At 54.2% G+C, this 26,613-nt stretch overlaps 1 protein-coding gene across 5 annotated transcripts; it reads right to left on the bottom strand.

Annotated features, from left to right (window-relative positions):
• Positions 1-211: 211 nt before the first annotated feature.
• MAP7D1 (MAP7 domain containing 1) lies at positions 212-26,613 on the bottom strand. 5 transcript variants are annotated; one of them, XM_030942400.1, is made up of 18 exons: positions 26,141-26,546; positions 9,741-10,085; positions 9,475-9,543; positions 8,428-8,591; positions 7,575-7,689; positions 6,048-6,158; positions 4,735-4,857; positions 4,475-4,638; positions 4,215-4,360; positions 2,876-3,204; positions 2,461-2,638; positions 2,237-2,375; positions 2,035-2,139; positions 1,747-1,800; positions 1,505-1,547; positions 1,309-1,399; positions 998-1,191; positions 212-817 (listed from the first exon to the last, which is right to left on the bottom strand). In XM_030942400.1, the coding sequence occupies exons 1-18, from the start codon at positions 26,184-26,186 to the stop codon at positions 807-809; spliced, it is 2,427 nt and encodes an 808-aa protein (XP_030798260.1). In that variant the 5' UTR covers positions 26,187-26,546; the 3' UTR covers positions 212-806. The 5 variants fall into 5 exon arrangements, with proteins under 5 accessions (XP_030798260.1, XP_030798258.1, XP_030798259.1 ...); XM_030942398.1 differs by having other exon boundaries at positions 1,505-1,550; positions 4,475-4,857; XM_030942399.1 differs by having other exon boundaries at positions 4,475-4,857.

The raw sequence follows: 26,613 nt of genomic DNA, 5'->3' as shown, positions 1-26,613 counted from the left end.
TATTGCATCCCCAGTGCATAGCCCATTGCCTGATACAGAGTAGAAGCAACAGTATTTGTTGAATGAATAAATGAATGAATTCATGACTAAACTGGAAGACCATAGGGCAGGGGTTCAGGACTAGTATCACTAGCCCGAGGCTTCTTCAGTTCTTAGAACTCAGGAGACCACCTGCTCCCACCTCCACCACCAGCTCCAAGAACAGGCAGGATTGGCAGAATTATTCTCACTTTATTTCTGGAGACATTTAATCAGATGCAGTAACACTGATTCCAGGCAAGGGCAGGGGGCATGGGTACCCCTGAAGCAACCAGTATCCTGTGGCCCAAGGTGTCCCCCATCCCCAGACCTGGGATCCCCCTCAGTTACAGTTAAATAGAGAGAGGAAGATCTCCCCAGGGGGCTTTGCGGGGAGGGTCTGCCTCCTGCACCCACCCTCTCCACGCAGAGGAGTCTGAGCACAAGCTATTTACAGTATTCACATCCACTGTACCCCACCAAACCAAGGCAAATACTACAGGTGGCCCCTCCCCAAGGGAAGAGGCCAGAGAGGCTGTGAGTGTATGTGTGTGTATGGGGGAGAGGGGATGTCTGCGCGTGCGAGCACACAAATGCACTGAGGGGCAGATCTGGCTCCAGCCAAAGAGACATCAGTCTATAAGGTGCAGATTAAAAACAACAGAGAGGACCCACCCCCAGGGGCCCAGGCCACTTCCATCTTTGCTCTGTCTTTTTCTCCTCCAGACATCCTGGTAGGTGATGCAGAGGAGCCCTCACAGCTGTGCCCAGATCCAAGGCAAACCCTCTTAAAGGACTTCTGGGGAAAAAGGGGAAAGGAAACAGTCAGGGCAAGCAGCACCCAAACCCAGATAGCTGGGGGTCTTCAAGGCGGAGCAGGAGAGGAGGCCTGGCAGAGCCAGAAGAGAAGGCAGGGCTAGGGAGTACAGGGAAGGCTGCTGGGAGGAATACAGCTGGGTCCAGGAATCAGGAGACCTACCTGTGACCTGCGGGGACTGCACCACAGCTTTCTTGAGGAAGGCTTCTGCCTCTGCAAAGGGCAGGAGTGCCTCTGGTGTTCGGCTCAGACTCTTGTCCCCAGAGGGTCCCTTGGGGGAGAAGCCATTCTCCTGGTGTGCTGGGAGAGGCTGCAGGCCATTCACCAGGGAGCCTGGCAACTCCTTGCTTGGGAGACTGTGGATGCAGAGGCCAAGGCTCAGCAGCTCACCTCCCAGGAAAGCCCAGGCCACCCCGCAGCTCCAGCTGCAGTCTACCTCCCTGCTCAGGGACCCTGGGATTGGAAGCTGGTACCTCCACTGAGGCTCCTGTGGGGTGGGCTCCTCTTTCTGCACAGCCTCCTTCTGCAGCCCTGGGGGCCGAGCCTCCACAGCTTTCACAGGTTCTGTCACAGGGAAAGAGGCGCCATCAGCCAAGGGCTGGCAAGAGAGGCGAGGATGGAGGAGGAGGGTGGCAAAGGGAAAGGAGGCGAGGGGAACGGGGGCTTTACCTGGGCTGGAACCGTTGGCGTTGGCCTCCTTGCTGTCCTGCTTCTGCTTTGAAGAGGAAGAGCAGTCAGGCTCAAGGGACAGCCGGTCCCATCCACTTAGGACTGAGTTCTGCCCTCCCCTTGCCCGGGCCGCGGCGGCCTCCCCGACAGCCCCGCTCTCCTTGGCCATAGATGCCTTTCCGCAGCCTCCTCTTCCCACCCTGGCCCCCACGCCCAGCACTGCCCTTCAGGGAAATTCTGACCTTGGTTTCAGAAACTTCTGACTTCCGAGTCCTCTTCATGATCTCCTCCAGACGCTGTTTGGAGGCCGCATATCAGTTAGTCTCGAGCCCCGCCCCTAATCCTAAACCTCCCACCAGCCAGCCCCGGCCTTGTGGTCTTAGGGCCTCCCAGTTCATAGTAGCCTTCTCCAGGACAGGAACTGGAATCTGCCCCAGCGCTTTTCCGTCCCACCCGCTCTAAACCCAGGCCCCGCCCACCTGGTCGCCCCGCCCAGGCCCACCCACAAATCCCCGCCCTCGTCCGCACACCTTTCTGCGCTCTTGGCGCTCCTGCTCCTGCTGCTGGAAGTGCTTTTCCCGCTCTAGACGCTGCCGCTCCGCCTCTTCCCGCGACCGAGCTTCGGCCTCCTCTTTCTGCCAAAGACCCCCATGAGCGTGGGGCACCTGACTCCAGCCTTCCCGGCCCGCGGCGCCGGCGCCCAGCCGCCTCCCGCCCGCCCGCCGGGGGCACCTGCTTCTGCAGCCGCTCCTGCTCCTCCTGCTCGGCCTGCGCCTTCTCTCGTGCCTCCTGCTCCTCCCGCCTCCGGGCCTCCGCCTCCCGCTCCGCCCGGGCCTCGGCCTCCCGCGCCAGCTGCTCCTCTCGCATTCGCCTGGGGGACGGAGCAAACGGCTCAGGCTCGGACTCTGCTTCTCCAGCGCCCACGAGGGCCCCCTCAGTCCCCGAGGCGCACTCACTTGTCTCTTTCTGCCTGCAGCCTCCGCTCCTGCTCCTCGCGCTCCCGCTGCTCCCGGGCCTGGCGCCGCTTCTCAGCCAGGAGCCGAGTGGCTTCTTCTCGGTCTGTGGTGCCGGCCATTGGTTTGCTAGGGGTCACCGGGGGAGCAGGGGCTGAGGGTGAGGTCGAGACAGCAGCGTCTGGAGGGGGATCCGGGACCAGGCGTCAGTCAGCACACCCACGCAGGCACCGCCAGCATCCCTTCCTGCCGTCAGCTCCCAGCGGCCTGTGTTGTGGGCCTGGGATTGCTGAGGGCAGGAGTCTCCTCTTTTCATGTCCCACTCCCGGTCCTCAGGCATCTCTGGCGGCCCACATCCCCACGCAGGAGAAGCTGGCTCCTCTCGCTCGGCTCACCCCTCCCCTCTCTTCATGCCTACCTGCAGCGGTCTCCGCGGGGGGCTGCTCCTTCTGGGGCGGGGATGGGGTGGGCGAGGGCGCCGGAGAAGGTGCCGGTGAGGCTGGGGCTGCTGGCTCCTTCTCGTCACTGGCCCTGCACTTGCTCTGGCTCTTGTCCTCGGGCCCTGCGGCGCTGGGACTCTCCTTTGCCTCCTCCTTCCTCCGAATCCGCCCTTTGGGGGATGCAGTAGTGCCTCGGGGGGACGGTGGCTTTGGAGGCAGAGTGTGGCCTGGCCCTGGGCTGGGGCAGGGGGAGGCAGGCCTGTGCCAGGATGTGGAGGGAGAGGATGGCCGGGCCTTGGATTTGGGGCTAAGAGAAAAGGGAAAAGGGAAGAGTTAGGAGACACACACACCCACATGCTGAGAACTTGCCCCTTCCTCTGGGAGGTGCCCCCTCCTCCAGCCTACATCAGCACCGTTCCCCCTTGCTCTCACAGAAACGCACCATTCCCTTTTAGATTATATACCCCAGTTTGTAATGACATATGTTTCTGTGGGATTGACTATTGTCTGTGCCCCACCAATAGCCTGTAAGCTTAATAAGAGAAAAAAACCACGCCTGGGTTAGCTCAGCAACTTGTCCTCAGCACCTTGAGTGCTACCTGGAAGGTCCATTCATTCAGCAGGTTTTGTTGTTGTTTTTAAGACAGAATCTGGCTGTCCCCCAGGCTGGAGTGCAGTGGCATGATCATACCTAGCTCACTGCAGCCTGGACCTCCTGGGCTCAAACAGTCCTCCCCTTGGCCTCCCAAAGTGCTGGGATTACAGGCGTGAGGCACTACCCTTGCCTTCAGTAGGCATTCACTGAGTGGTTACCAGGTGCCAGGCACTGTTTTAGGTGATGCGGTACTTCAGTAACCAAAATACTTAAAGAAAAAAAAGAAAACAAAATAAAAAAAAAATGGAGGCTGGGTGAGGTGGCTCACACTCACACGTGTAATCCCAGCACTTTGGGAGGCCGAGACAGGTGGATCACCTGAGCTCAGGAGTTTGAGATCAGCCTGCACAACGTGGCGAAACCCCCCTCTACCAAAAAAACAAAAAATTAGCCGGGTGTGGTGGCGCGCCTGTAGTCCCAGCCACTTGGAAGGCTGAGGTGGGAGGATAGCTTGAGCCCAGGAGGTCGAGGCTGCAGTGAGCCGAGATTGTGCCGCTGCACTCCAGCCTGGGTGACAGAGGGAGACCCTGTCTCAAACAAAAAAAACAGAAATTTGCCCTCAAGGAAGTTGCATTCTAGAGGTGGGATGCCCAATAAATATTTGTGGGTGATGAATAAATGACCCGGTGAGGGGCAGGGTCCCTCGCACCGCCCGCGCCCACCTGAGCTCAGAGGCGGCGCTGGCGGCGAGGCGGGTGCGCGGGGAGGCGGGCAGCGACTGGCGCTTCTTGAGGCTGCGCTCCCGGGCTAGGGCACTCTTCTCTTTCTCGTTTTCCCGCTCCTTGTCCTTCTTCTCCTTTTTCTGCACCTGGCAGGGAAGAAGGAACGGAAGAGGAGAGTAGAGGTCAGCAGCGCCCTTGTTCCCCAGTTCCAGGCTGCCTGTCCCACCTGCGCGGCCGCTCGAACCAGTCGAGCCACTCACCGGCGAGGCCTCCGGCCGGCGGCGCACCGGAGCGGGGCTGCCCCCGGCGCTGGGCTTGCGGCGCTCCCCGCGCTCACCGGCGGGGGCGCAGCGGTGCACGCTTCGGGGGCCGCTGCACGGCGTCAGAGGGCTGGCGGAGGCCGAGCGCGGGCACACCGGCACGGCTGCAGAGGGATGAGTGCGGTCGGGTTGCGGCCCGCGCGCCAGGCTGGCCCCTGCCCGGCCCCACGTGGGGCCTCTCCCAGGGTCGCAGCCCCTACCCTGGTCCCGGCCGTTGCGGGGCAGTGTGACCGCGCTGCGACTCCGAGCAAGGAAGGAGAGGGTGGGCGTCATCAGACGATCCACGATGCTGCTCTCCCATGCGCTCAGCTGCAGGCTGCGATCTGGGGGTAGAAGGCCAGGCAAAGCCGGTCACTGTGGGGGCCGCAGGAGGCAGGGAGAGGCATGGGGGCAGACCAGGCACCATCCCCATGCCAAGGCCAAGGCTTCTCACCCGGGAGGCCTCTCCCCACAATCACACCAGGGCCACACTTGTCCTCCCTACGATCTGGACTTCCACTGCAGACCCAGGCAACCAGACACTTCCCAGGGCAACATCCTGCATCAGATGAGGGTTCCTGCCTACAACGCTCCCCAGGTGAAAGGGCCCTGAACCGCGCATATAGGAAGGAGCCATCCAGGATTGGAAGAAGACCCAATTGCCCTCTGCCATGTCCCAGTGTAAGGTCTTGCCCCTCCTGCTCTCAGAGGGCTGACCCAGCTGAAGCTGTCCCATGGATTCGGGACAGTGAGGGTCGTTGTGCTCCTGTGACCCAGCTTTTAGCAGTCCTGTGCCAAGGAGAGGCTGCTAGGGTGCCTGCCTGCCCTAGGCCACCCTGCTCTGTCCTCTCAGCTGCTGGGCTATTTTTAAGCCTCAGTCAGGTGGGGTTGGTACAGCAGCTGATTTGGTTGCTAGGCAACAAAGCAACCAAACAAATGCAAGAGAAACTTATAAATAACTCCCACCATGGCTCCTTCACATATGAGTACCAGGGCATGGTGGGAATGCAGGGGCTATGCCACCTTGGTTGGCTCAACTCTGGAACCAGCCAAGGCCATGGGTGGGGCTCTGAAGGCAGAGAAGGCAGGATTGCATGGGCCCTTTAGGGCAGAGCCAGAATGAGGGACCCCTCCACCCCACAGCACCCAGGCCAGTCTGACACATGGGGACAATGCCACCTGGCTAAGGTTGGCCCAGGCCAGCTGGCTGTGGTTGCAGAAAAGGCTGCCTGCCTGTCCCCACCCCCAGCCACCACCTCCAACTTGCTCTTGAGGCCCCTGCCAGACTTCCTGCCCTCTGAGGCATTGTGCTTTGTCTCCGTTCTCCTCTCCTACAGGGGAACCTCTGTCCTCAGGGTCCAGACCCATATGCCGGCTCCCCCGAGGGGCACAGAGCCCTGGGTAAGGTAGAGTGGGGATGGGGACCTGGAGTATGTGAGGGCTCCAGGGACCTGGTGTTCTTGCTGAGCTCTGGAGGAAACTTGGTGGGAGCTACAAGGGGCTCTGGAGGGGGAAGGGCTGGGCCTTCTCTTACTTCTACTGGGGGAGTTCCAGAGCGTGGCAGAGGACTTTGAGAGCCGCTTGTTGATTATAGAGTCCACGTGTTTGGGCAGGTTAACTGCCGACACGGAGCACCTGCTCCCACCTGGAGGGGAAAAGACACGGCATTAGGGCCGGGCCAGGCAGGAGCCAGTGGGGGGCACCGAGGCCTTCCATGCAGGATGCTCCGAGGGCAGGGTGGGAGAGGGAGGAGTGGGCAGGCTAGGATGAGGAGCAGGAGGCAGCCTTGGCCCTGGGAGAGGGAGGGTGGCAGGTAGGTGACCAGAGACAACCTGGCTTGGGGGAGCCGACGGAGAAGAAACAAAGGGGGGAGATGAGTAAAACTAGAGAAACTACAGCTTTCCTGGCCAGACCAAGGAAGCCATTCCTTATGGCTGGGTACTGCAACCTCCCCATAACCCCCCAGCACTGGCACTTGCTGACACTGCCCAGCCAACGCGTTATGGATACAACACCCATGTACTGGGATAAATGCAAAAACGCTCCTAAACAGGACCTACACAGTCACAGTCACTTGCACAAATCCACGTATTCATCCAGAATCACAAAAAGACATGCAGATACAGGCATATAGAGTGGCAGATACTTTGGCATGCACACATGTGTGCAGACATGCACAGGGACAGAGACACAAACACTAACAGATAGTGTGTCAGACCCAGATGCACACAAGCCACAAACACATCGAAGCAACCTCATCATGACATTTGTAGCAGCTCACATTTGTTGATGCTTACCATGTGCCAGGTACTGTGTGGGGCACCACACACATGTGACCTCATTTGATCCTTCAAACATCTATCTACCACCTCAGGGGCAAGTAGTAGCATTATCCCCAGTTTATAGATGAAGAAAGTGAGACTTCAAGAAGTTAAAGGTCGCGCTGCAAGTGCCAGAGCTGGAACCCAAGTCTGTCTGACTTAGGAGCCCTCACTGAGGTACACAAGGCCACAAACACGCCAAGGCAAACACATATTAAGACACACAATGCACGGGTCCAGGAGCACATACACCGAAGATACACAGCTAGAAATACTGAAACTTGCCATTGCATAAAGACATCCAAGCACAGTGGTACATACATGCCAGCAAAGAATCAGACCAAAATCCATGGTGGCCCTACGCGGAGAAAACTCAGAGACAAAAATCTACCTTCTGAGACAAGGAGTGACAGTTTCTTTAAGATCCAGTGTCTGTAGGGCATTAAAGTCTTTTATGTATCAACAACTAATAATAACTGACAGGCGCAAAGAAGGCTAATCCTAAAATGACAGAGGTTTGAAGAGCAAACCAAATGGAGAGAATCCATCTCTGATTTGATAGTGGAAGTCCTTGAAAAGGGACAGTTTGGCTTACGGACCATTCTAGAAGACACAAGTCACATAAAGCAAGGCACACCTGCTGCAGGGAGCCACCAGCTCTTTGTAGGGAAGTTGTTCCCTTCCTTTACTTGCCATCCCAGCCTTGCCCACCCACTCCCCAGCCCCTCCAGCCTACTCACTGGTCTTATGTCCTGGAGAGCTGTGGTGCAGGGCCCCTGCCCAGGACCAGCGCTGCTGCCGGATTTCAGCCCACGTCTTCTTCACTGACCGTTGGATGGCTGCTTCATAGCGCTCCTGGGGGAAGGTGGGGAGAAGAGAGAGATGTGGGCTGAAAACATTCATTGAATTTGGGATAGAGGCCCTTCTTCCTCCTGTGACAATGCCTCCCCCGCTCCCTTCCCTCCGAGTCTTTTCCTGACTCATTGCAGGTATCCAAGGTTACCAAATCCTTGCTATGATTAAGGACCAAGATCCCTTTCGACTTGTTCTTGGGGAGCTTTTCACTGTTCTTGAGTCATTTCCTAAGTGTATGAGTTGCTTCTCTGATGATTGGGTGGGACTCCCCCTACCTGGGGCTCCCAGGCAAGGCCATAGCTCAGGCACTGAGGGTCCTGACCTTGGGGCTATGTGTTCCCTCTAGCCTGAGGCCCCCCAGGTAGGGCCAGGGCCATTTCCTTCATTTCCTCACCAGCGCTCAAGCTAGGGCTTTACCCATGTGACAGAGCTAGGCACACTCACACAGACGCATACCTGCGTATACATACACAGACACGTGGGGCACACAGACGAACACAGGTACTGACAGTAAACAGTTACAGGGGCCTACAGTGGCACATTCAGAAGCAAATGTGCCTGCAGTTGCACAGGTCCCCAGATAGTCTAACACAGGGACACAACTATAGATGTGAACACAAATAGGACCACGTAGACACAGATAATGCAGAGCCGTGAACATGGATATGCATACACACTGCACCAGTATGCAGACGGTGAGCACACGTGTACACAGATTCATGGAGACCCATCCCGCACCTTGTTTTTCTCGAGCTTCTGCCGCTGCCGTTCCTCCAGGGCTGCACGACGTTGCTCGGCTTTAAGACGTTGCTCCTCCAGCCGGCGCCGGCGCTCCTGGAGCTGCTTCTCCCGCAGCGCCTTGGCCTTCTCCTCCTTCTCCAGCCACACTGCCTTCTTGGCCGCTGTGGACAAAGGAGCCCAGTGGCATGTGAAGGGTTCTGCAGCAGGCCTGGGCCAAGGACATTTCCTCCAAGTGGCCAGCCCTGCTACCCACATCCTGGGTGGGTTTTTCTCCTGCCTGCTTAGGTGGAGCTTTCAGTCTGAGACAACCCCCTCAAAGTGAGAGGCTTACTGAAGACAGGACTCAGGAGAGGCCTGTTTCTCCTCCACTGGCCTTATGGGCTCTCAGGATTGAAGGAGAAATGAATGCTTTAGTGCAAGATCCCCATCTGACTTGGGGGGCTACCAGACAGAGGTCCACATACTGTGATTAAGAGCATGCATGAGATCTGGGGTGACAGGAGGCTTCTGGGTCTGAATTTCAGCTACTGTACTAGCTGTATGGCTTAACCAAATGATTTCATCTCTCTGAGCCTCTGTTTCCTCCTCAAAATGGGTTGAGGATTAAATTAGATAATGCGTGTCCTGCTCTTAGCACAGTGCACATAATGAAGTGTTGCAGAAGTGTTGGTGTTATTATTATTATTTTTTTGAGACGGAGTTTCGCTCTTGTTGCCCAGGCTGGAGTGCAATGGCGCAATCTTGGCTCACCACAACCTCCGCCTCCCAGGTTCAAGTGATTCTCCTATCTCAGCCTACTGAGTAGCTAGGATTACAGGGATGTGCCACTATGCCCGGCTAATTTTTTGTATTTTTAGTAGAGATGGGGTTTCTTCATGTTTGGTCAGGCTGGTCTCAGACTCCCGACCTCAGGTAATTCGCCCGCCTCGGCCTCCCAAAGTGCTGGGATTACAAGCGTGAGCCACCGCGCCCGGCCTGTTGGTGTTATTATTAGGATGCTGATCATGATGATGAAGATGATGATGAGACTTCCTGCTCACTCACCCAGGTACTTGGCCCGCTCTTCTCGCCGCTCCTTTGCCAGCTTGTGTCTCTCTCCTGCCTTCTTCACCTCTGAGCAGAGGGAACAAGAACAGACAGGTCAAAAGGCTGTCCCCAAAGAGGAGTCAGCCTCAGATCCCTCCCTCCGGGCCTCACCCCATCCTTTCCTCATCTCCTCTAGGGCAAACAGGACTCTTTCAGTTGGCATGATCCAGGGCCAGGACCCTGAGCCAAGGGGTTTAGGCCCGGGTCGGGATCATTACACACACCTTGCTTGGTGGGAGGGGTGTCGGAGGCTGGCACTGCTGTTGGAGATGGCTGGCTGCTCCTTCGAGGAGGTCTGGCATCCCGTGGGCCCGTGGCTGGTGGGGTGGGTCCTCTGCTCTTTGCTTCAGAGGAAGGGGACTCTTCCTGCAGGGGGACTGGCCTAGGCCCAACCTGCCCTGGTGGGCTCTCTGGTTCCAGTGGGAGCTGCTTAGAGCTAGTGGCATTCTTCATGGCAGGAGGGGTGTCCGGGGGAGTGTCGGGGACCACGGCTGACATCGGTGGTGGTGGGGGGGAAGGGTCACCTTCTGGAGAAGGTCTTGGCTCTGGGGGGGTCCTGGCGACCACAACTGAAAGACCAACACAAGAGAGGAGAGAGGTCAGATTGCACATCTGTGCCATCAGCTCAATATGTGGCCCTCTCCCTTGTTCAACTGACTTCTTCATTCACGTGTGTTTAAGTTATTTCTATGTGCCAGGCCCTATTCCAGATACTCATGATATAATAGTGAGAAAATAGGCATGATCCCTGCCTCTGTGGTGCTTACCCTCTAGCAGGGCAGACAGACAAATAGCTAGGCAACTACAGTAGAGAATAAATACTATGTCTGGGGCAGCACAGCAGAGATGGTTAACCTACACGGGGAGGGCTTGCTGAAGTAGTAACAACCAAGCTGAGATCAGAAGGATAAGCTGGAGTCAGCAAAGCGAGGAGGAGAGATCTTGGCAGAGAAGAGTATATGCGAAGGGGCAGAATGGAGCAGGGTGTGTTGGAAAAGCTGAGAACAAGCTTGCAGCACTTATTGAGACACCAAATGCACCGATTTGTTTCCATGTCTGCCTCCCTCTCCTTTCTGTTTTATCTCTGGGTGACTGTGCCCAACCCAAGGTCTGTTCAGAGAGGGTGCCAGTGCTGGGCACATGGGACTGACCAAGAGGAAGGATGTAAGTATGGGCTCTAGTGGGATGCTTTGTTGTGAAGATTCCCATTGGCAATAAGCTACCCCAAATTTGTGCTTTTAACATATGACTATTGTAGGAACCCTGTAAAAGACATCGAAGTGAAGGAAGGGAGCCACACGATTTGACACATACACATGTGGGGCAATTGAGAGACAGGCCTCAGAGTCAGTCAGATGAAGATGGGAAGGGAGGGCTTGCTTCCCCAGCAGACAACCACGGACAAGCCAGCCAACCTCTCTCAGCCTCAGGTTTTTTGTTTTGTTTTGTTTCCCCCCAAGTCCACTTGCTGCTAGGGAATTTTTAAGCGTCTAGCTAGTTCCTTTAAGTCCCTTTTTCTTAATTTTTATTTATTTATTTATTTATTTATTTATTTATTTATTTATTTATTTTTTGAGACGGAGTCTCGCTCTGTCGCCCAGGCTGGAGTGCAGTGGCCGGATCTCAGCTCACTGCAAGCTCCGCCTCCCGGGTTTACGCCATTCTCCTGGCTCAGCCTCCCGAGTAGCTGGGACTACAGGCGCCCGCCACCTCGCCTGGCTAGTTTTTTGTATTTTTTAGTAGAGACAGGGTTTCACCGTGTTAGCCAGGATGGTCTCGATCTCCTGACCTCGTGATCCGCCCATCTCGGCCTCCCAAAGTGCTGGGATTACAGGCTTGAGCCACCGCGCCCGGCCAATTTTTATTTATTTTTATTGCTGGAGTGCAGTGATATGATCTTGGCTCACTGCAAGCTCCGCCTCCCAGGTTCACGCCATTCTCCTGCCTCAGTCTCCCAAGTAGCTGAGACTACAGGCGCCTGCCACAATGCCCAGCTAATTTTTTGTATTTTCAGTAGAGATGGGGTTTCACCGTGTTAGCCAGAATGGTCTCGATCTCCTGACCTCGTGATCTGCCCGCCTCGGCCTCCCAAAGTGCTGGGATTACAGGCGTGAGCCACCGCGCCCGGCCTTTTTTTTTTTTTCAAGACAGAACCCCGCTCTGTTGCTCAGGCTGGAGTGCAGTGGCATGATCTTGGCTCACTGCAACCTCTGCCTTCCAAGTTCAAGTGATTATCCTGCCTCAGCCTCCCGAGTAGCTGGGATTACAGGTGCCTGCCACCACGCCCAGCTAATTTTTGTATTTTTAGTAGAGATGGGGCTTCACCATGTTGGCCAGGCTGGTCTCGAACTCCCGATCTCAGGTGATCTGCCCGCCTTGACCTCCCAAAGTGCTGGGATTACAGGCATGAGCCACCATGCCCAGCCTCATAATTTTTATATGCATTAGTTCTTTTTTTTTTTTGAGTCAAAGTCTCACCCTGTTGCCCAGGCTGGAGTGCAATGGTGTGATCTCAGCCCACTGCAACTTCTGCCTCCCAGGCCCAAGTAATTCTTGTGCCTCAGCCTCCCGAGTAGCTGGGATTACAGGCATGAAACACCATACCTGGCTAATTTTTGTATTTTTAGTAGAGATGGGTTTGTGCCATGCTGGCCAGGCTGGTCTTGAACTCCTGGCCTCAAGTGATCCACCCACCTTAGCCTCCCAAAGTGCTGGGATTATAGGTGTGAGCCACTGCGCCTGGCCTTATACATTATTAGTTTTAATTCTCACTGACAGTATGAGGGAATAGTTGTTACGCAATAAATTATCTGAGGCTCACACTATTTTTCCCTCATTCCTTCCCACCCAGCTTTCTGGGCTCAAGGTAAGAGCCCCAGCTGAGGCCCTGTCTCCCCCATTACCCCTCCAACTCCACCAACTCCTAGGCTCCATGACAAGATACCCATCTCTTCCCATACCAGCAAGAGACGGCTGCCTGGTCACTGCTAATCTATTTCCCAGCCAGCTGCAAACTCCTTTACCAATTCCAATAGTCAACAAAACCAGTTACTCACTCTAGTGAGTGCTTACTACTCACTAACAGTGATGCATCCTGTGTCCTCACAACTCTGAGAGGCAGAGACTCTTATTCCCATTATACAAGTGAGGCAACCAAGGCCCAACCTGCTAATTGGTCCGCACAGAGTCATACAACTAGTATGTGGCAGAGTTGGGATTTTTTTTTTTTTTTTTTTAGATGGAGTCTTACTCTGTTGCCAGGCTGGAGTGCAGTGGCGCAATCTCAGCTCACTGCAACCTCCGCCTCCCAGGTTCAAGTAATTCTTTTGCCTCAGCCTCCAGAGTAGCTGGGACAACAGGCATGCACCACCACACCCAGCTAATTTTTGTATTTTTAGTAGAGATGGGGTTTCACCATGTTGGCCAGTCTGGTCTCCCTCTCTTGACCTCGTGATCCGCCCATCTCAGCCTCACAAAGTGCTGGGATTGCAGGCGTGAGCCACCGCGCCCGGCCCAGAATTGGGATTTGAACTCAGGACTATTTGAAGCTAAAGCCTGGGTGAGTAAGTATGAAGCTTGAAGGTTGAGGGTGAGGCCTGTTTATTGCCATTCTCCAAGCACCTGTGCGTGCTGCAGGTGTTGCAAGGAAAACTGGTAGGCGGGTGTTTGTCTACACCTAGGCAAATCACACCCACCAGGCAAGACAGTCAGTGAGTCCCCAGCTAGGTCCCGACTCGCCATGTGAAGGGAGGTTGGGAGGAGGTAGAGGAGTGAGGTTTGGAAGAACCTGCACCCAGGCATCAGATGCAGTGGAGCAGAAAGGTCATAGGCTTCAGAGTCGGACAGGCCTGACTGAGGACCTCGGCTCCAGGTGAACCTTGGGCAAGCTCTGAGCCTGTGTAACCCCAGTTCTCTCATGGAGTTGTTGGTACACATGGGGAGTTGGTATAGATGGGTACATCATTGGTGGCACCTGGCAGGGGCTTGGTAAGCAGCACCTGTCCTGAAGAATATATCCACGTCTCCCCATCTCTGCCAGGAGGAAATGCTTCGGCCAGGCCTTACCCCCACTGCTCTGCAACACTGCACTTCTCAAGGACCTCCATGCTGCTAAATCCAACAGGCAGTTTTCCAGTCCTCATCTTCCTTGGCCGCTATGCAGCTGCATCTGCCACATTTGATTTCTGACTGCTCCTTGAAACACTGTCTTCACCTGGCTTCGAAGACAGCACATTCTCTTAGTTTTCCTTCTACCTGCTGACTGTCACTTCTCAGTCATCTGTGCTGATCCTGCCTGAACTTCCCAACCTCTCAGCACTGGAGTGCCCTAAGGCTGAGTGGAGGACCTCATTTCTTTTCTGTCCACACACACTCCCTTGGTGACCTCATCCAGACTCACAGATTTAAATACCATCACTGCTGATGACAACCAAATTTGTGTCTCTAGCCCAGGCCTCTCCCTTGAGGTCTAGTTTCACTCCTGCAACTCCCTGATTGACACCCCTGGGTGTCTCACAGATGCCCCCAATTTAACACATCCCAAACGGAGCTCCTGATGTCCCCCAAAAGTCTACTTCTCCCCATTTTCCCCATCTCAGTTAATGGCAACTACATCACACCCCATGTCTCATCTCTCGGCAAATCCTTTTGCCTTTATCTTCAAAACATCTCAAATCTAATCACTTCTCACTATCTCCACTTCTATCACTTAGGTCAGAGCTACTATCAGCTCTGATAAAAGATTCCCTGCTCCAGTCTTTGTTTCCCCTGAGTCTTTTCTCAACACAGTAGTCAGAATGATTCTGTTTAAAAATAAGTCAGATTAGCTGGGCGCAGTGGCTCATGCCTGTAATCCCCGCACTTTGGGAGGCTGAGGCAGGCAGATCATGAGGTCAGGAGATAGAGACCATCCTGGCCAACACGGTGAAACCCCAACTCTACTAAATATACAAAAAATTAGCCGGTCGTGGTGGCGGGCGCCTGTAGTCCTAGCTACTTGAGAGGCTGGGCAGGAGAACTGCTTGACCCCAGGAGGTGGAGCTTGCGGTGAGCCGAGATTGTGTCACTGCACTCCAGCCTGGGCAACACAGCAAGACTCCGTCTCAAAAAAAAAAAATTTAAAAAGGCAGATCACATCACTCCTCTGACAAAATCCTGCGAAGACTCCTCGTCTGAGGGGAAGAAAAAGCCAAAGTCATCACGATAGCCTATCAAGGACTCCCCAGGATCCTGACCTCTTTTTTTTGTTTTTGTTTTTGTTTTTTTTGAGACGGAGTCTCGCTCTGTCCCCCAGGCTGGAGTGCAGTGACCGGATCTCGGCTCACTGCAAGCTCCGCCTCCCGGGTTTACGCCATTCTCCTGCCTCAGCCTCCTGAGTAGCTGGGACTACAGGCGCCCGCCACCTCGCCCGGCTAGTTTTTTGTATTTTTTTAGTAGAGACGGGGTTTCACTGTGTTAGCCAGGATGGTCTCGATCTCCTGACCTTGTGATCTGCCCGCCTCGGCCTCCCGAAGTGCTGGGATTACAGGCTTGAGCCACCGCGCCCAGCCGATCCTGACCTCTTTGACCTTCTCTCCTCTTCTCCCCCTGCTCAAGTTTTCAGTCACTGTCCCTTAAGGGTGTTGGGGAGGTTTCTGCCTCAGGGCTTTGCACTGAGGAAACAGTATTTCCTCAGTGGCTGTTTCTCTGCCTTGAATTATCTGCCCCCAGATTCTGCGTGCCTCATTCCCTCCCCTCCTTCAGGTCTTTACTTTGTTTTTTTTTTGTTTTTTTTTTTTTGAGACGGAGTCTTGCTCTGTTGCCCGGGCTAGAGTGCAGTGGCCGGATCTCAGCTCATTGCAAGCTCCAAACTCCGCCTCCCGGGTTTACGCCATTCTCCTGCCTCAGCCTCCGGAGTAGCTGGGACTACAGGCGCCCGCCACCTCGCCCGGCTAGCTTTTTTGTATTTTTAGTAGAGACGGGGGTTTCACCGTGTTAGCCAGGATGGTCTCGATCTCCTGACCTCGTGATCCGCCCGTCTCGGCCTCCCAAAGTGCTGGGATTACAGGCTTGAGCCACCGCGCCAGGCCTGATGTCACTTTTAAATGGAGTCTTCCCTTAGCCCCTATTTAAAACTACAAACTGGGCTGGGTGCGGTGGCTCATGTCTGTAATCCCAGCACCTTGGGAGGCCAAGACAGGTGGATTACCTGAGGTCAGGAGTTCGAAACCAGCCTGGTAAACATGGCAAAACCCTGTCTCTACTAAAAAATACAAAAATTAGCTGGATGTGGTAGCATGTGCCTGTAATCCCAGCTACTTGGGAGGCTGAGGCTGGAGAATCACTTGAACCCAAGAGGCGGAGGTTGCAGTGAGCAGAGATCCTGCCACTACACTCCAGCCTGGGTGACAGAGTGAGACTCTGTCTCAAAAAAAAAAAAAAAAAAAAAAGCTACAAACTGCAGGCCTGGTGTGGTGGCTTATGCCTGTAATCCCAACACTTTGGGAGACCGAGACAGGAGGATCCCTTAAGGCCAGGAGTTTGAGATCAGCCTGGACAACACAGTGAGATTCCATCTCTAAAAAAATGTTTTTAATTACCCAGGCGTCATGACGTGTTGAAATAGAGATTGAGGTTACAGTGAACTATGATCATGGTGCTGTACTCCAGCCTGGGTGACAAAGCAAAACCCTGTCTCTAAAAAAAAAAAAAAAAAAAGAAAAAGAAAAAAAGAAAAATTTTAAATAAAATTAAATAAAGGCTAGGCAAGGTGGCTCACACCTGTAATCCCAGCAATTTGGGAGGCCAAGGTGGGAGGATCACTTAAGGCCAGGAGCTTGAGAATAGCCTAGGCAACACAGCGAGACCCTATCTCAACGAAAAAGTAAAAAACAGCTGGGCATGGTGGTGCACACTTGTAGTCGCAGCTACTCGGGAGGCTAAGGCAGGAGGATACTTTGAGCCCAGGAGTTTGAGGCTACAGTAAGCGATGATTGTACCACTGTACTGCAGCTTGGGCAACAGAGTAAGATGCTGTCTCAGAAAAAGAAAAAGAATTAAATAAAACGACAAACTGCAGTTGAAGTCTCCCTCCCAGCTCCAACTGTAGATTTTTGTTTCCAAGTCTTCTTTTTCTCCATAGGCATTAACACCATTTTAACAGTCTCCCACTGCTACAATATAATCTCTATGAGGGCACAAATTTTTGCCTATTTTGTTAGCTGGTCTATCTCTAGGGCCAACAGAGCCTGGCACATAGGTGCTCCACAACCATCTGCTGAAGGAAGAAATGAATGAACTCCACCCAGGCAGATACCGTCACCATCATCATTGCTCTCACCTGGATGACTACAAAGTCCTCTCACTGCTCGCCTGTACCCATTCCCACTCTCTGCTCCACTGAGCAGCCACAGCAAATACAAATCTGATCATGGTACTCTTTGCCGCTTGAAACTTGCCAGTGGCTTCCTCTTCTTGAACTCACCCTACTAGTCCAGTATAGTCTGAAGTCCCTGACTCCCTCCCGCTACTTCTTGGATCTCCTACCCTGCTCCCCACTTGCTCTCTGAACTCCATCCACACTGACCTTCCTTTAATGCTGATGACCATCCACACTCCCTCCTGCCACAGGGCCTTTGCACATACTCTCCCTCTTTTATTAGCTAACTCCTATTTGCCCTTCATATGTTAGTTCAGTCATCACTTACTCATGGAAGCTTTCCTTGGCTTCTCTGATTGGGATAAATTCCCTTGTGGTATACAGCCATGGCCTCAGGTACCTCTGGAACACTGTCACTGTTACGATTTTAAACTTCCTTGCATGGTTTTTCCCTTATTGTCAGCCTCCTCCTAGAAGGTGAGGGAGACCCACAAGAGCTGGCCATCTCTACTTTGCTCACTGCCTCATCGCCAGCAGCTACCACAGTGCCAAGTACATGGAGACAGTCATAAAATAGTTGAATAAACAGTACAGCACAAATAAAGTGCTATACTATGAGGCTGCCCTAGCCTAAAGTAAGTGCATATAGAAGATTTTTTTTTTTTTTTTTTTTTGAGACGGAGTCTCGCTCTGTCGCCCAGGCTGGAGTGCAGTGGCCGGATCTCAGCTCACTGCAAGCTCCGCCTCCCGGGTTCACGCCATTCTCCTGCCTCAGCCTCCCGAGTAGCTGGGACTACAGGCGCCCGCCAGGTCGCCCGGCTAGTTTTTTGTATTTTTTAGTAGAGACGGGGTTTCACCGTGTGAGCCAGGATGGTCTTGATCTCCTGACCTCGTGATCCGCCCGTCTCGGCCTCCCAAAGTGCTGGGATTACAGGCTTGAGCCACCGCGCCCGGCCAGAAGATTTTTACTCTAATAAAGAGTAGATCCGGGCTGGGTGCAGTGGCTCATGCCTGTAATCCTAGCACTTTGGGAGGCCAAGGCGAGCAGATTGTTTGAGCCCAGGAGTTCAGAGGCAGTCTGGGCAAATGGCAAAACCCCATGTCTGCTAAAAATACAAAAATTAGCTGGACGTGGTTGTGCACGCCTGTGGTCCCAGCTACTTGGGAGGCTGAGAGAAGGATCCCTTGAACCCAGAGGTGGAGGCCGCAGTGATCTGAGATTGCACCACTGCACTCCAGCCTGGGTGACAGAATCAGACCCTGTCTCAAACAAAAAAAAAAAAAAAAGTATAGATCTATGTGGCAACTTACTGCAAAAAGATAAACATTTGAAGAGAAGCAAAACAACTCCATCTCAATAGTGTTTGGACAGCTTCCTGGACTAAGCCACACAGGTAGAAGTTAATAAAAATAATAATGAGTGTTTACTCCAGCAGCTCAACAAGAAAAACCTCTCAAGAGGCAAACAAGAAGTTTGGAACTCCTCTTGTGACCTGGCACACTGTTGACCCTGAATACAAATATTTTCTTCACAATTATGCCAACCCTGATGAAATGTCACTGGGACAGTGTTATGTGGAGCAAATCACATTAAGCCAATTAACTCCTTGGTTACTTATCTATACAGTACAGTTAATCTATATATGATCATTCTCGTTTTTAACCATCAAATATGATCCTTCGGCTACTTAATTTTATCTTATTTTTGGTCTATGCCAGATTGTGAGGTTTTGCCACTGTCGGTTTTATTTTGCTACACTAATATCTACCAGAAGTATTTGTTAAGAACGAGATAAGAGACAAATAATTTGTATTTATTTCTTGGCGCGAAGAGCATTAGCAGGGCAAAGGTGCAGTGGTGGGTTGCATTTTAGGGTCAAAAAGTCCTGTCTTCCTAAGAGCCCCAAGAAGGGCTGTGCCTGGGGTCTGCAGAAAGATCAGGGCCGAGTCCCTCAGAGAGACTCACATGTCTCCGAATACTAACACCCCATCTCCACCCTCTGGGAGCTGGCAGTCCTTTTCTTTTGTCTCTCCCTCCTCCCACCCCAACAACTCTTGCTGGGCCAAATATTCCTCTCACAACACTGATAACTCAGTCTAGCTGTTCTGTTTGCCTGCCACCCCCTGCCCCATCAGTGTGAGAGCTTATCAAGAGAAGAAACTCAGTCTTAGTCCTTTTTGCAGCCCCAGAGTCTTATACAGGACTTGTCTGGCACAGAGTGGGAGTTCTGTGTCTGTTTAATGAATGTCCGATGGGTGGGTGGGTGGCTGGGTATGTAGATGTGTGGGTGGGGGTACTGTAGAAAGCTACCTAGCTAGTGTGTATTTAGACCCTCAAGCTGCTCCAAAGTTTAGTCTCTCTAAACACTAAATGTCATTTTCATCTCAGAACCTGCATGTCCCCAGCCAGTTTCCAGGCCCAAACTAATTTACTGAAGCTCTAATATAAACCAAGCACTTTCCCTTATCTCATGTGATTCTGATGACAATCCTAAAAGGATAGTTCTATGATGCCCCCATTTCACAGGTGAGATCACTTACTCAGACAGATTAAGTGGATTGTGCATGTCAGTGTCAGAGGTAGGATTTGAATCCAGAGTTGTCTGATGACAAAACCCTCAAAACTCTTATGTCATGCTATTTCTGGTGGGCGGTCACATCACCCCGCCCTGAAGCTCCTGCGTGTTCTCTGAAGAAGGAAGTGATTCCGTGGTTCCCCCAGGGAGACTTCCCCCACAAAAGTCAAGGGTGCAGGTGGGGCAAGCAGGCACTGAGCTCAGAGCACAGGAATGTAGGGAAGGCAGGCTCCTGCCCAGGCTGGCTCCCAGGAGGCGGGAAGTGAGGTGGGGGAGAACAGCCCACCTCCAAGGGCAGCGCAAGGGAGTGCCTGGGTGAGGGCTGGTTGTGGGGTGGGGGGTGCACAGACAGCACCTCAGGCAGGAAGCATGGGAGAGGCAGAGGCATGAGGCCAAGAGAAGACAGAACAGAGATCAGCACCTCTAGCAAGAGCCCTCCTGGCCCTCACACAGATTCCTAGGTGACAACACTAGAGCAGGTGAAGACAGAGAAGCAGGCAGAGGGCAGAGACACACGGGGAGACAGACATGTGCACACAACAGAGACAGACACCAGACAATGTAAACAGGGCCTGCACAATGGCAAGAGACAAGACACATTCTTCTCTCTCTCTCTCTCACATACACACACACACTCACACACACATACATACACACACACATGCAGAGGAAACAGACTTACTGGGATTCAAAACTCTACATATATCAGGCCGGGCGCGGTGGCTCACGCCTGTAATCCCAGCACTTTGGGAGGCCGAGGCAGACGGATCACAAGGTCAGGAGATCAAGACCATCCTGGCTAACATGGTGAAACCCCGTCTCTACTAAAAATACAAAAAATTAGCCAGGTGTGGTGGTGGGTGCCTGTAGTCCCAGCTACTCGGGAGGTTGAGGCAGGAGAATGGCGTGAATCCGGGAGGCGGAGCTTGCAGTAAGCGGAGATCACGCCACTGCACCCCAGCCTGGGCGACAGAGTGAGACTCCATCTCAAAAAAAAAAAAAAAACAAAAAAACAAAAAACCAAACAACAGCAACAACAAACAAAAAACTCTACACATATCTGAGACACACAGACATACCCACACAAGTACAGGGCCAGGTACCTCCTCTAAGGCACAGACAAAGCCTCAGAGACACATACAGCACACGGAAACACAAAGTCCCCGGAATATGTATACCGCATCATCCAGGTCACTTCTGTTCCTTCTGAGCAAATTATTTCCCTAGGCCCAGAGAAAGTCCAATTAACAAGAGTAACAGCTAATGCTTTTGTCAGGCACAGCTAAATACGTTAAACTCATTAGTTCATTTAATCTTTGCCACAATCTTATGAGGTAGATATTATTACCCCATTTTACAAACGAGGAAACAGATTCAGAGATTAAGACACTTGCTTAAGCTCCACAGCTAGTGAGTAGCAAAGCTGGGGTTTGGACCTGACCAGTGTGACTATCTTTACCCCGCCTGCATCCCAGTTGGGACAGCCTCCTGGGTTTCCTCTCCTGGAGAGATCTGGGCTGGGAGAATATGAGGTCGGTAGAAAGGACAAACTCTGGGGAAAGCCTAATTGTGGGACCGGGAGAGGAGGTACTCTTAGGGGCAGCATTATCCCTGGCCTGGACAGAGCTAAGCCGGTTCCGAGAGGGAGTGCCCTGGCGGGGGTCAGCCTGCTCCAGCAGTTGGGCAGTGGGGCACTGGGACCAGGCGACCGGCTTCTGTGGGTGATAAAGTCGGGAACCCAACTGAGACTACAGATCTGAAGGCGCTCTCTGGCCCGGCTGGCGGCCATTGTTCCCAGCCTCCAATCAGGAGCACCCACTTCCTGTTATTTTAGGCGGCAGGAAATGACCCCATCCCGCAGCCTGGGCCCCACCACATCCCTCCCTCAGCCCCAGCAGGGCTGCCCAGGCACTGAAGACAGAGGCCCAACCTCAGGCCAAGGCCTGGAGATGCCCCTCAGCTGGACTATTACCACTACCTGGGTCCAGGGCCTTCCTCCTGGTTCAACTGCTTAGGCTTCAACCTGGCAGGCTTCCCAGAGGACCCAGGGTTCTGCTGGGGCTACCTCTGCCTGCCGGGGGAAAAGATTATGGGGTCCCCAAGATCAAGATGCCCACACGGGCCAGTCATGGGAGGTAAGCAGGCCAGACCTTGTCACTGGCTGGCTTAGTCATAATTCACCTTAGAGGTTTGAGGCACAGACTTCAGAGTCAGACAGATTTCAGTTCAAATCCTGCCTCTGCCAGTTGCTAGCTGTGTGACTTTAGGCAAGTGACTTCATCTTCCTGAGTCTCATGTGTAAAATGGGGATAATGCTAGTCCCTACTCATGGGACTGTGGTGAGGAACAAATGAGACAATGCCTGTGACATGCTGAGCATTGTGCCTGGCACAGAGAAGACCCTTAATGAGTAGGAGATAATAAGTCAGAGATAATTAATGGGAAATAACTTGGTTCACCGGGGAGTCTCTACCTGGCTCACATCATCTCTTACAACTGCTGAGGAGTGCTAGTAAGGGCAGCAATACCATGTTCCCCACACCCTCCCAGGCTCTCTGCTCCCCTCAGGGCAGAGCTGCAGCTGAGAAGTGGTGGAGGAAACACTGAAGGCTGTGCCCCTGGGTGCCAGGCAGAGCTACCAGCAGCCAACAAAGCTGCATTATCTGGGCCTGGCTAGTTGGCTCCCTTACTAGCCCCAAGGTCCAGCAGGGACCTAAGGACATGGGTCCTAGCTGCCTGTGGCCTAACTTCCAGCCTGGGGCAGACGTGAGACCTGACCTGATGGCCCTCAAGTATGGCCATTCTAGTCTGGACCCAGCTTTCGGTCCCTTCCCTCAGCCCTTGCCCACTAGCCTGTTGGGAAAGGAGACCTGAGTTGGCCTACTGTCACTTCCACCTCATTTGCATATGCATGACTGCACATTAGGGGCTCATTAGAGGCCTCATTATTGGGCCCACCAGCCCAAGAAGGGACTAGGACGCTGTCATTGGGAGGTGCCAGCCAGCTGGCTGCTGGATGTATGGCCAAAGCCCCCTGTGCCAGTCTTACCAATGTCTATTCGTCCTTTCAGATCCACCTCAAATGCTGCCTCCTCCATGAAGCCTTCCACAAGCACAGCCCACTGCACACTATCACCATTATACCTGGTTTCCCTGCAGTGAACGCATCTGCCTCCCTGGCCAGGTTAAGACCCCCCCAAGGGTCAAAACTCCATCTGATTCACTTCTCTGTCACCCACATAGACTGCACTGAGCTGGCATATGGTGGGGCATCAGCATGGGTGTGCTAGATAGCCAGTTGCACCTGTTTCTTGGGTTTTCTCTCCTATTCCCAGTGTCCCACTTCAGGTATGGGGCCCCTCTGATCCCTGGATACACCCTAGCTCATGTCTGCCTAGAACTCTCCTCTCCCCTGCCTTCTTGTCCTATACTTACCTTCTATAATTCTAATCAATCACATCTCAGGCTTCTGATGGAATTAAAAATAACAACAAAAAACAAATAGCTAGGCCGGGCATGGTGGCTCATGCCTGTAATCCCCACACTTTGGGAGGTCAAGGCAGGAAGATCATGAGGTCAGGAGTTAGAGACCAGCCTGGCCAACATGGCGAAACCCCATCTCTAGTAAAAATACAAAAATTGACTGGCCGGGCGCGGTGGCTCAAGCCTGTAATCCCAGCACTTTGGGAGGCTGAGACGGGCGGACCACGAGGTCAGGAGATCGAGACCATCCTGGCGAACACGGTGAAACCCTGTCTCTACTAAAAAATACAAAAAACTAGCCGGGCGAGGTGGTGGGCGCCTGTAGTCCCAGCTACTCGGGAGGCTGAGGCAGGAGAATGGCGTGAACCTGGGAGGCGGAGCTGGCAGTGAGCTGAGATCCGGCCACTGCACTCCAGCCTGGGCGACAAAGCGAGACTCCGTCTCAAAAAAAAAACAAAAAAAACAAAAAAACAAAAATTAGCCGGGCACGGAGGCAGGCGCCTGTAATCCTAGCTACTCGGGAGGCTGAGGTAGGAGAATCCCTTGAACCCGGGAGGCGGAGGTTGCAGAAAGCCGAGATCGTGCCACTGCACTCCAGCCTGGGCGACAAGAGCAAGACTCTGTCTCAAAATAAATAAATAAATACATAAAAAACAAATAGATAGCACTTATTGAGCACTAACTATGTGCCAGGACCTAGTCTAAGTTTTTCTGTGTTCATCTAATTTAATGATGCCAATATCTCTATGAGATAATTTCTAGCATTATTCTCATTTTACAGATGGGCAAACTTAAGACTAAGGTTAAGCAGCTTACTGAGATCACACAGAGGTACGTTACAAAGCGGAGACTTAAACTGTTTGATTCCAGAATCTATGCTCTTAAACAAATTGACTCCCAATTCCTGCTCCCACCCTCCTCTATATTTCATACCTCCCTGCTGGCACCGGTTGCCGGAGCATAACCACAATAATGGTAATAACACTTTATTGCAGGTGTCTGGTGTCTGCGTGCCAGACTCCTTGAGTTACATCATCTCTAACCCTCACATTAACCCCACAAGGTTGACAATACTGCCCCTATTTTCCAGGGGCTCCAGGAGGTAAGTCACTTGCTCCAGTCCAGAAGCCAGTACAAGGCTAACTGGGATTTCCACCCAGGTTTTCTGACCTGAAAGTGGGCCCCACACTTGTCCTCTACTCCATGCCACCCTCTGTTACCGCTCAGTGTCCAAGTGTAAAAAGGAACTCAAAGGGAGCAGGGATTGTGTCACATGCTCTCGGAGTGTCAGGCCCATGCCTCAGACTATCACAGGGCACATGCTGTGAGCACATTTACTCCCACAAAGCCCCATAGAGGACTCCTGTCACCTTTGACTATTCTGTGTGGGGAACCGCCACTATCCCGATCCAGGTTCTCACGTGACTCCATCTAGATCCCTGTGTATAAAGAGTCCTCCCAATGCAGGAAGCCTATATGCAGTACCCCCACCAGCCCCGACCCAGCCCTCTCCCCCAACCCAGCCTCCCCACTGCCCCTAGGAGAGCCAAGCATCTCACCCATGCTCTCATATTCAGTCTAGGCATCCTACCCAAGTATCCTAATTATAAAGTAGCCACAGCTCAGGCTCTCTGTATCCCAGTCACCACCCCCATTCAGGCCCCCAACTATACACCAGTGCCAGAGGCCCTCAGGTGCAGAGGGCCAGTAAGCTGAGGTTGGACTCAGGCTGGGCCTCCCTGGGTGTCCCCTCTCAGGTCAGCCAAACCGGGACAGACCCAGCCACCCTTGTTTCCAGCCCAGCCTACAAGCCTCCTGAAACCCACCAGTCTGATGGTAGCCTCCCCTCAGTATTCTCCCAGATTCCACACCCAGACAGTCCCCTAGAAGCATCCTTGCTGGCATCGGGAGGAGCCCATCCACAGCCCATCAGCCCTACCTTATCCTGGGCTCTCTCCGCACCCACACACTGTTTCATCCTGGGCCCACACCCCAAGGGGCAGGGAGGTGACAGGATTAGGCTCAGGACTCCATGGGGGTGTGGGGATGGAGCCACCTCCCCCCTGAGTCAATGGGAACAGAACTTGGGTCCTCAGTAATCATGTTCTTCCCTCCCCTTCCAGGAAGAAAGAGAAATCACCTCCTTCCAAAACCAAGCCCAACCAGAAACCTGTCCCCACCCCCTCATCAGCTGCTCCCAGATCCGAATGGGATTTGCAGAAGTCCTGAGCACTGGTGGTTGGTGGGGTGAACGGCGCGAGGGGAGCTTTGGTGGTCTGAGGTGTGGGCAGAAAGAGAAAAAGAGAGTAAGCGGGGAGGTATCAAAGCCTCAGGCTGGGGAATGATGTGGCAGGTCCAGGGAGTGCCGGCTTGGAGCCTTTACCTCATTCTCTAGTGAGAGATTCCGGCCCAGAGAGGCTGGGAAGGAGGGCAGGCAGAAGAAGCAGATTTACTTCTGTCCCCCTCCTCCCCGAATCGGGCTGGGTGGGCTCCAGAGTGGCCTGGCTGCAGGAGAGGCGGCCCACTCCCCCAGCTCCCGCCCTCGCCCCAAACAATGCCGCCTCCCCCTCCCCCTCGCCTTTATCCGGCGGGTTACTTGGCAGCCGCGGCTAGAGACCTCCCTCTCCTCTCCCCTCCCCTCCCTGCTTTCCCCTCCCCGCCGGCCCGCAGCAGCAACAGGCCCTTTGCGCGGCAGCTGGACGGATGGGGTGGGGGCGAGGTCTGGGCCAGGGCCTGAGGGTACGGGCACTAAGGCCGAGGCGTCGGTATGCAGGGCCCAGGCCTGAGAATCTGGACCCCCGACAGACTCAGGCGGGGGTCACATGTGCCACGGGGGATGGGGAAGGGGACGGAAGCCCTAGCTCGGTAGAAGAGGATCTTCAGGGCCCTGGGTGGATCGGGAAGGGATGTGGGGGCGGGGAAGCTGAGATGGCACTAAGCTGGGGCAGAAGGGTCACCCCAGCAACTCCCGCGCTGGGTCCCCGCGATTCCCGACGCCCGATGCGTCCGGCACCCGCGGTGGGGGAGGGGGCAGCTGTCAGAGGATGCATCGGGAGCCGCAGCCGCCGCAGCCTTTATTTTTAAACTTCCAAGTGGTCAGAGGGCGCGGCGGCAGAGGGGTCCCCGCCCAGCCGGCCGGCCTCATCCTCGGCCGCCCCGCAGCCCCTCCATCTACCCCCATCTCGCCTCCGCGTGGCTCCCGGCATACCTGGGGGTGCGCCCGCCCCCAGCTCCGCACGCGGGCCGCTCTCCATGGCTGCGGCGTCACTGGGGGTCTGGGGTCTCAGCGGCTGCGGCGGCGGCGGCCAGCGGCCAGGACAGGGGTCCCGCGGCGCATCACGCCCGGCCCGGCAAGCAGCAACTCGGAGGCGGGGGCGCTCCGGGGAAGGTCGAGGCAGGTGGCTCGCGAGGCTCGGAGGTGCCGGTTGCCCAGGGTCTCTCGGCTGCGGCCGCGATCCCGTTCCCTGCCCAGCGCCGGCCCAGTCCCGGCCTCGGTCCAACCCTATTGTACCGCCCGGGCTGGGCCTGGCCTCTCGCTGGCGCGTACCAAGTTCGACGCGGGGGAGTCCGCCCCAGCAGCGCTCGGGGACCCAGCCCCGCGCGCCCGCGCCGTCCGCGCTGCCCCCGCCCCGGAGCCCCGCGCCCGCAGCCTCCCGGCGCCTCTTCCACGGCCACGGCCGA

The sequence above is a fragment of the Rhinopithecus roxellana genome, chromosome 12 (assembly GCF_007565055.1).
Source record: "Rhinopithecus roxellana isolate Shanxi Qingling chromosome 12, ASM756505v1, whole genome shotgun sequence".
NCBI lineage: Eukaryota > Metazoa > Chordata > Mammalia > Primates > Cercopithecidae > Rhinopithecus > Rhinopithecus roxellana.
Note: the sequence above shows the minus strand (reverse complement) of the source record. Positions and strands in the feature narration are given on the sequence as shown.